We start from the raw sequence: 9,699 nt of genomic DNA on the forward strand, positions 1-9,699 counted from the left end.
AAGCAGTGGTATCAACGCAGAGTACTTCTTGAGACACATTGTTTAAGCTCCTTACAATTTGATATTTCAGTTTATTGCAGGTATGTTGATGATATTTTTGCGGTAGTACCGCGTACTGAAATTGACACTATTTTGACCACATTTAACAGTTATCATCATCGGCTGCAATTTACGCATGAAATTGAAACAAATAACAGGATTAACTTTTTAGACACAATGGTTATTAGAAACGATGGGAAACTTATGACGAATTGGTATCGGAAACCTACCTCTTCTGGTAGATATTTAAATTATTATTCCAATCATCCGTTTAAATACAAAGTGAACACCATCAATAACTTAGTTGATCGCGCTATTTTGTTATCTGATGATCGTTTCCATAATGGGAACTTACATATTGTAAAAAGAATCTTGTCTAATAATTGCTTTCCTATGACGATCATCGAGCGTTATATCTATAAAAGAACATGTTTTTTAAAAAACTCTCATAACGTTGCTGACAAAGAGAATGATTTTGATATTTCTTCTTGTATTTTAATGCCGTATATTAAAAACTTAAGTGATATTATTGCGAGATCTATTAAGAAAACAGGCTTAAATGTTATTTACACGATACTAAAAAAACTAGACAATGTAATTAAACGCGGAAAAGACAAATTGCCTAAAGCGGATATGACCGAGATTGTATATAAGATTGACTGCAACGACTGCGACGCTACATACATTGGACAAACTAAAAGACACCTAAATACTCGGATAAAAGAACATATGAATAACATAAAATTGCATAGTAGTAACCAGAACGTTATAAGCAAACATAGAAATGAATATTTACATGACTTTAATTGGACAACCTTTAATATTTTACATCGGGAAACACATACTAGGAAAAGAGAGATAGCCGAAATGTTTTATATAAAAAAATATAACAACACGATTAACCTACATAAAGACACAGAGAATTTAAATCCTATTTATGATAGAATAATAAAGGATGTTTAACTTAGTTTGTTCTTTACCATCTCTATGAAACGTTAGTTGACACATCATATGTATTTAGAGAAGTTTAACTTGTTGAAATTTTATTAAATGTTACGTAAGGTATGTTTAAATGATTTACTTTATACCTATCGTTAGTTTCACTTGGTTTACGCTATACATCCATAAAATGATTTTCTTTTTGATATATTCGTATTATTATTTTTTATATAATTTTAGACTTGATAAGGACCTGAACCAAAGGTCGAAACGTAGTCTGTATTTTTATATGACATCGAATTAATAAAAATCAATTAAGCCAGTTGGGTCGTCTACAGTTATTCCTAATTTTATTCTTCACTGGCGATACAAAAATATTTGCTATATAATATCATTATGATCAATACATATGCATTATCTTGTTGATTAAAATACAATTTATTTCATCCGTATACATTTTGTATATTGGTACAAATGAAATATTTGTCAGATGTTACACTTAAATATTATTGATTCATGCGTGTTTGGATATTGTTTGATCGGGACACCCCGTATTACACGATCGCGGGTCGATGACGAATCACGTGTTTCGTCACCGAGCTCCTCGATTAGTTAACGCATCGCCTAATCGCGAGTTTCGCGAACATTCTTGCGAACGGGACCTCACCGAACTAGTGATGTGCGATCGTATGATAAAAATCGATTTCTGAATCGATTTTGAATCGCACATATAAAAATCGATTCTCATAAAAATCGGAGTACAAAAAATCGATCTCGTGAAAATCGATTTTTTTACGTTATTTAGCATAAAAGAAGAAATATGCCGAAACATAAAGAAATTAACTAAACTATACTTTTTTATCTAAAAAATTGTAGTAGACCTTCGGGAGTTCAAGCTGGTCGAGCTAATCCTAAAGAGAGCCGAGATCCCCTTTGCGAGTCGATAATTTTCTAGTCGAATGTAAAATTGAATTCTAACTAAAACCTTGTAAGACCGACGATTACTAGTTTAGGAGTTAGGTAGGTTCTGAAAGGTGTAAGATAAGAGTAAAAAGTACTTTAAATAACGCATTAATCTTTTTCAATTTTTTTAATTAATCGTTGAGCCAGTCTTTAAATGAGACTAACATCAAAGGTGCCGAGAGAGAGTTGAGCTACTCACCGCTACTGTATATACTGTGCTAACGGCATGGCAATTCAAACTTCATTATTTATTTAAAACGTAGTACTCACCGATATTAGTAGAAAGTCAGAAAACAGCACAAAAAAGAATCGATTCTAGCTTTAAAAAAATCGATTCTCTCGAAAATCGTATACTATGGAATCGATACAAAAAATCGATTTTTCTCGTCGAGAAAATCGATTTTCATGAAGATCGATTCAGAATCGCACATCACTACACCGAACGATGTCGACCATGCGGTATCGGTCATTGTATCCCGCCCGCGCGTGTTAGTGCGTGCCAACTTCTTTTTTGTGCGATCGGCGGGCATTGTTCACGCGAGTTAATGCGTGTCTGCTCTCTTGTCGTCGCTTCCGTGTGATCGGCGGACATTGTAATTGTATCGTTGTGCGCGCTGCTTTTTTGCCGTCACTATCCTTGCGACCGGCGTATATTGAACGTTCGTGTTCGTGCCTGCGCCTTCAGATCGACATTGTACGTGCATTTTATATGCTTCTCTTGTACATCGTCTTCCGCGCGATCGGCGGACATTGTACGTACAGTCTATATGTACTCTCATGTCGCCATCCGTCTGATTCTTTTGTTATTTCAGAGACCAGTCTGAACACGTTTTATAACGGTCGCCTTTGCTCGGTCCTTTTACAGTGCTTATGGTTTATCAAGAGAGTGTCACAAATTTGTTTTTAGTGTTTGAGTCAAAGTAAAAATACTGTCGTATTGTCGTATTGTAAAAAGATTATATATGTAAGAACATTATAATGGCTGATAAAGAGACAGTCAATCTCCTGAAAGATTGGGGCTTGGAAGATAACCTTATTCAACATTTCAAAGGTAAATATTATTATTATCTAAATATCTTATTTTTAATTATTATTAGGTGAGCATATTCAGTTAATAGTATAATTGCTAAATTGAGTTAACGTTTTTCGTCTATCTTTAATTAAACATACATGGGAAAAACGCTGTTACTTCGATTAATTATCGACGTTACGAGCTGCCACACACATAAATAGTTCATTCAACTGTATTTGCTATTGACTGTATTTCATTGTAATTGATTCTAATAATCTTTTTTTTTTTTAATTAACTGTAAATACAATTAAATAAACTATTTATGTGGCAGCCTATGTCGACTTTAATAGAAACAATAGCATTTTTTCCTGTATAATAATAATGTACAAGAGCTATTGATTGATTCGCATATTATTTTTACTATTATGTTAATTTTTTTCGATTTACATATCTATAGTTCCTTGCTATTATATAAATACGCACAAAATAATATGTGATTCGTATAACAATATGTAATATAATGTTTTTGACAATTAATTATTTTTTGGTATATACAGCACAAGCAATTGATTTCACTTCATTGCAAAATCTAACACACGATTTAATAAAAGAATTGATTCCAACAATTGGTTTAAGGATGCGCTTCATAACGAAATGGAAGGAACATTTTCGGATTTCAAATGATGTAATTATATTTTTTTCTTATTATTACAAGATTTTTTAATTTTGTAAATAATTTTATAAATAATACAGGAACAAGACCACGATACCGATACAGCGAGCGATAGTTCTGGCGAATCAAAAGAAAACATTGAGTCGTCACCTTTGAAAAAACAAAAATGTTTTGTTGGAACACAGATGTATAGAAGACTTCAACGGCCTACTGTCCGTGAAATATTAAAAGAAAATGAACAAGGTCGCTTGATATTACGAAGTTATTTACAAACCAAGACACTGTCGAAGCATTCCAGACATATTCTTATTGAATTATTAACCTCACATTTATTAAATACTGTTAAAGGGTAAGTTAAATGTTTTACTTTTTAATATAAGTATATAAAATATAATTTAGTTAAATAATTTTTTTTATAATAAGCCGGTTAATAAACATGATTTTTTGCATCTTGCTCGAGGAATAATAGAAGTATTCCCATCGGAGGACATAAATTTATATTATGTTGCACCAATATCTAAACAGAACTCTCGAAATAAAAAATCGATTTCTGTACGCGGTAAACTTGTAGACAAATATCGAAATAAATTGCGACAAAATAAACGTATACTAGCAGATATTTCTGATATTACAAGTTCTAATACTGATCAAGAAAGTGAAGCATCTAATGATGGTATTTCAATAGATTTTAAATATTTTCTTAATTATATAATATGATCTATAATTCTATTTTTAGTTACAAGTGAAGTGTTGGAGACAAGCGTCAAATGGTTGGAAACTAATCGAGAACCGTGGGAAGTGGTTGAAAGCCACTGGAAGGCTACTGCTACTATTCGTTTGCAAGACAATCGAAATAATCGGAATACTTCGCTATTCGAAATATTAGAAAAATGGCCGATTTTAACTCATCCAATGGGCTGGTTATTAATAGTCCAGGATTTTGAACATTTCGAATTAAGTTCGACAGAAGACGCTATTAGTCAGTGGCCTCAATTCTTCCAAAACGTTTTAAAAGTTTGTCCTCTTGAGAAAAAGAAAATTCCTCGAGTAAATGAACTATTACAAATAATAGGAAGTGATCAAAGCGATGGTATGTTATTTGTATATTATTGTATAATAATTTTTATGCAGTTATAAACTTGAAAATATAATTTGTATAACGTTTTCGGAAACAGAATCTAAAGCTATTGCGCAATTGTGTGCACTGTCATACATGATTCCTCCAAGAGGACGAGTTACAACAACAAAGAAGGGTCATTGGAAACCTTCAATGATTGAATCTGAAGAAAGTCTTGTTGTACACGTCAAGGTATGATTTAAAGTTTTATTTAATTTTTTCAAAAAATAATGCATGTACTTTATAATCATGATTTTTCAGACTGCTGGAGATATAAGTGATATTCGACAAAAACGAATTGATGCGATGTACCAGATGAATTTGACACTTCAACCATATATTATTGTCGTAGGACCTACTTTGGCTGAAATATCATCGTTTTTTATATCTGTGGACAAGGTCTTATACAACGTAACATCTGCGTTTAGAGCAATCGACACTTGCTTCAAAATCTTTCATGTGATGAATATCGAATATCCGGCAGCAGCTCATCATATATGGCTACTGATCCAACGTGAGTTGTATAACTTTACAACAAAATACGATAAAACACCGTCACATATTTTAGAAATAATAAGTACGTTAAAAAATACTCCTTAAAATTTATGATAAAGTTTAAAATATTACAAAAGTTACAAATATTATTATTGATATAACCGTGGTCTCATATATAGTTCCTTTTATTTGATATTTAGAAACACAGTTCCTTTTATTTGATATTTAATAATTTATAAAGTTTATTTCATTTCTGCGATATTAAGTATAAAAATAACATTTTAAGTACTTTATAAAAATATAGTTTATTCTAAAATTTAATTCTTTAACATTCTATTTTAATTAATAATATTAATTCAAATAGAATTATATTAAAATTAAAATTCTATTAATAATTAATAACACTAAAATTTTTTATAATGTATTCTTGCCCATTTTGCTTCGAATCGTATGGCTCTATTAGATGTTTGAAAGCACATTGTAAATTAAAACATTCTACAAAACTGCATTCTTTTATTCGATGTCGACAAGAATTGTCAACAAAAATGTTGTGTTCTCGCACTTTTAGTGATATTTATAGTTTTCTTAAACATTTATCCAGAACTCATTTAGAAACTAATATTAAAGACAATATTGAAACCAATAATAAGTCATTTTGCAATGACAATAATGTTTTAGATATTGATAAAAGTTTTATGGAAGAGATCACATTTAGTAATTTACCCTCACAATCAATGCCTTCTACTTCTTGTGCTATTAGTAATAGCGATAACAATTTTAAGGACATAACTGTTGTAGAATTTACAGAAAAGATCGCACAAATTTCATCTTTATTTATTGCAAGTTTATACTCTCGACCATCATTACCGCGTAAACTTTGTCAGGAAATAATAGAATCAATAAAAAATTTTCTTAATTGCGTAAAAATTATAGAGGAAAAATACAAGTCAATTGAGCAGAATCCTAATGAAGATTTAAGTACTATGTTTGATATTTTAAGTAATGCATTTGCAGATCGTCAGAATATCAAACAATGCTTTATTTTAAATCATTAAATTCTCTAATAGTGCCGCAAGAAATATGCATCGGCGCATTTATTGATTCTAAACTTATGAATACTGCTAAACAAATGCTCGTAAAAAATCGAAAAATATGCATTGTACCTCTTGAAAAAATATTAAAGACCTTTTTAGAGTTGCCAAATGTATATAAAAAAATAATGTCAAACATTATAAAAAGTGAACAGAACAAAATAACAACAAGTATATTGCAAAATGAAATATGGCATTCTATTAAACAACAGCATAACAACGATTTACTACCTTTGATTCTTTATTACGATGAATTGGAAATAAATAATCCTTTAGGTACTCATCGAGGTTTACATAAGTTTGGAGTAGTATATTGCTATCGGTGGTATCGAGGAACAATACGCGAGTATGCTTGAAAATATTTTTTTGATACAACTACATAACGTTACTGATTACGTACAAGTTGGTAATAAGCAGATTTTTGCACCTCTCATTAATGAGATTAATAAACTTCAGATTAACGGTATAACAATAAATATCGGAAACTCGGAAAAAAAGGTAAATTTTGCATTAATGAATATTCTTGGAGATAATTTAGGGCTTCATGCTATTTTCGGGTTAAATACAAGCTTCAATTCTAATTATTCCTGTAGAATATGCTTAGTAGATACAATAACTCGTCAAAAACAGATTCTTGAAGATGTTGAGTTACTTCGAAATGTTGAAAATTATGCAATAGATGTCAATGATAGAAATCATGGTATTACCGAGGAATGTACTTTCCATTCGATAACCAATTTTCACATCACAAAAAATCTCTGTGTCGATGTCATGCATGATTTATATGAGGGAATTTGTCGCTACGATTTAGGTCAATTGTTAAATAGGTTAATAAATAAGGACAAATTATTTTCTCTTGAAAGATTAAATAATAGAATTTATTCTTTTGATTACGGGGATAATCATTCAATAAACATACCGCCTTTAATTAACATAAATGCTTTAAAAAATAAATAGATTATTTATTCTGCAGCTGAAATGGCATGTCTTTGGCAATATTTAGGTTTGATAATTGGCGATCTTATACCAAAAAAAAATAAAACTTGGAAATTATACATACTTCTTAGAAAAATGATGTCTATTATAATGGCAAAAGAAGTAACCGATGAAAATTGTAGCTTATTGAAAAAGCTAACAAGTGAACATCATAAATTATATATAAATTTATTTGATGATGTATTAAAACCGAAGCATCATTTTTTACTTCATTACCCACGAGTTATGCAACAGATAGGTCCTTTCAAATATGTGTCGTCCATACGATTTGAAGCAAAACATAAAGAACTTAAACATACTGCAAATGCTATTACATCTAGAAAAAATCTGCATATTCATTAGCTATGAAACATCAACTACAATTAAATTGTAGATTTATCTCAAATAAGGGTTTTGAAAATCGTTTAAAGTGGGGTGTCATCTTACATAACAATTTGATGAATATCGACCTTTTCAATAATTTTAAGTGTATACTACCGTTTGTTTCTTTTGATAGTTATAAATGTGTATCTTGGATAAAAGTTAATGGAACTCTTTATAAACCGAACATGGTTATTGTAATAGATAAAACTAATAGCAAATTTGGCAATATTCAATATATTATAAAAAATGATTCACATGAAACTTTCTTTATATGTAAGGAACTAAAAACAGTTCAGTTTAATTTTCATTTTTACGCATATGAGATAGAAGACACACAGTCTTGGGTATTTATGCCTCAGTCAAAACTTGAGACGTATAAAACTTGTAATAAACATTTTATTGAGGGGAAAAGATATATTCCAGTGCTTTAAAACTGTTTATAGTTTAACGATTTTCAAAACCCTTATTATATATAAGTACGTATATATAAGTGTTTTTTATATTTTACGAAATTTTTTGTTACGTATAAAGCTTGTAAGCATTTTATTGAGGATAAAAGCTATTTTCCTTTGTACTTTAAAGTGTTTATAGTTTGTTATGCTGTATCATTATATATAAGCACGTATATAAGTGTTTTGTTTTGTGATTATTCTAATATGATATAATAGATTTCTTTGTAATAGAAAAACATTTATAATTTCTTGAACTTTCTCACCTTTCATAATTACGTAAAGATATTTGTCAATATTAATCATAAAGTGCTTGAAATACCATTTTTTGTTATTTTAGGTAATTGTTTTAGATAGAATTCGTAAAATATATAAATATTGTTGTCAAATTGATTTGCAAAAGTATTTTGCGTTATTTGTAACACAATTCCTATAGTGCAACTGTCCATGTTGCCATATTAAAGTAATGTAATGTTAAAACTCCTATCATATTCTATTACTTAAATTACATGTGTAATTTGCGTAATTATTAATGTCTACTAATGTGATTATAAAATAACATGACAGTATGACAGTATTTGAAACGTACAATCGTTGTTGTTGTTTTAAATGGATGTAGAATTCGTAAAAGATATTTATGTATTTTTTTTTTAAAAGAGGAAATTAAAAATAATTTTTGATTCAATATAAACAATTATTCTTTACCTATTTAGTCTAAGGATTAATTATTTACATTGAATTGAAAATTATAATTTCCTCTTTTTTAAAGGATAATACATAAAGCTTCTACGAATTCTACATCCATTTAAAACAACAGCAACGATTATATGTTTCAAGCATATTGTTATGTTATTTAGTAATCACATTAATTGACATTAATAATAATGCTAATACACATGTTATTAAAGCAATAGAATATGATAGCAGTTTTAACATCACATTATTTTAATGTGGCAACATGAATAATAGTTGCAAGTAGAAATTGTGTTACAAACAACGCAATATACAATTTCGACAACAATATTAAATAATCTAAATAAATTCACTTGCTTTTAAAACAACCGTTTTCTTAATCTTAGAGCAAATATTTTTGGTTCAGCCAATCCTAAATATAATCCAGGGAAGCGTATAACTTGTCTATTGGATAATATATCCAGTCCAATAAAATATAATTAGATTAATATGATTATATGTATTGTAGCTTTATTTGCATGCGCAATTTATTTAAGTATTTTTGTATTTATTTTTTAAACAAATTGATATATATCAAATAACAATGCTTTTAAAACAATTATTTTCTTATTCTTAGAACAAGCATCAATGGTTCATTTAATCGTTAATATAATTGAGCAAAACGTGTAAGTTATACATTGAATAACATATTTAATCAAATAAAATATTTTTAAGTTTAATATAATTATACGTAACGTAGCTTCAAATGTATACAAAATTCACTCAAATAATTTTGTGTTTACTTTTAAAACAAATTGATATATTTCAAATAAAAATATTTTTAAAACAATCACTTTTTTATTTTTAGAGCAAGCATCAATGGTTCATTT

The 9,699-nt window shown here is 29.1% G+C and overlaps 1 protein-coding gene across 1 annotated transcript; it reads left to right on the plus strand.

Moving 5' to 3' along the window:
• The first annotated feature begins 2,919 nt into the window (after positions 1–2,919).
• LOC145938803 (uncharacterized) lies at positions 2,920–9,499 on the plus strand. The gene is made up of 8 exons (XM_083042574.1): positions 2,920–2,992; positions 3,511–3,638; positions 3,707–3,975; positions 4,262–4,299; positions 4,363–4,716; positions 4,802–4,935; positions 5,005–5,257; positions 9,447–9,499. Exons 1-8 carry the CDS (start codon positions 2,920–2,922, stop codon positions 9,497–9,499), a joined length of 1,302 nt encoding a protein of 433 aa, XP_082898700.1.
• Positions 9,500–9,699: the final 200 nt, after the last annotated feature.

This window comes from Prenolepis imparis, unplaced genomic scaffold (genome assembly GCF_030444845.1).
Source record: "Prenolepis imparis isolate NDT839.2.m4 unplaced genomic scaffold, iyPreImpa1.0 SCAF_1, whole genome shotgun sequence".
NCBI classification, from domain to species: Eukaryota; Metazoa; Arthropoda; class Insecta; order Hymenoptera; family Formicidae; genus Prenolepis; species Prenolepis imparis.

Bases quoted from the DNA above. Each gene is read 5' to 3' on its own strand.
- LOC145938803 (XM_083042574.1), top strand. From the start codon at position 2,920: ATGGCTGATAAAGAGACAGTCAATCTCCTGAAAGATTGGGGCTTGGAA. The intron at 4,936-5,004 runs GTATGATTTAAA...ATGATTTTTCAG, and splicing joins GTCTTGTTGTACACGTCAAG to ACTGCTGGAGATATAAGTGA. The intron at 5,258-9,446 runs GTGAGTTGTATA...TCTTATTCTTAG, and splicing joins TATATGGCTACTGATCCAAC to AACAAGCATCAATGGTTCAT.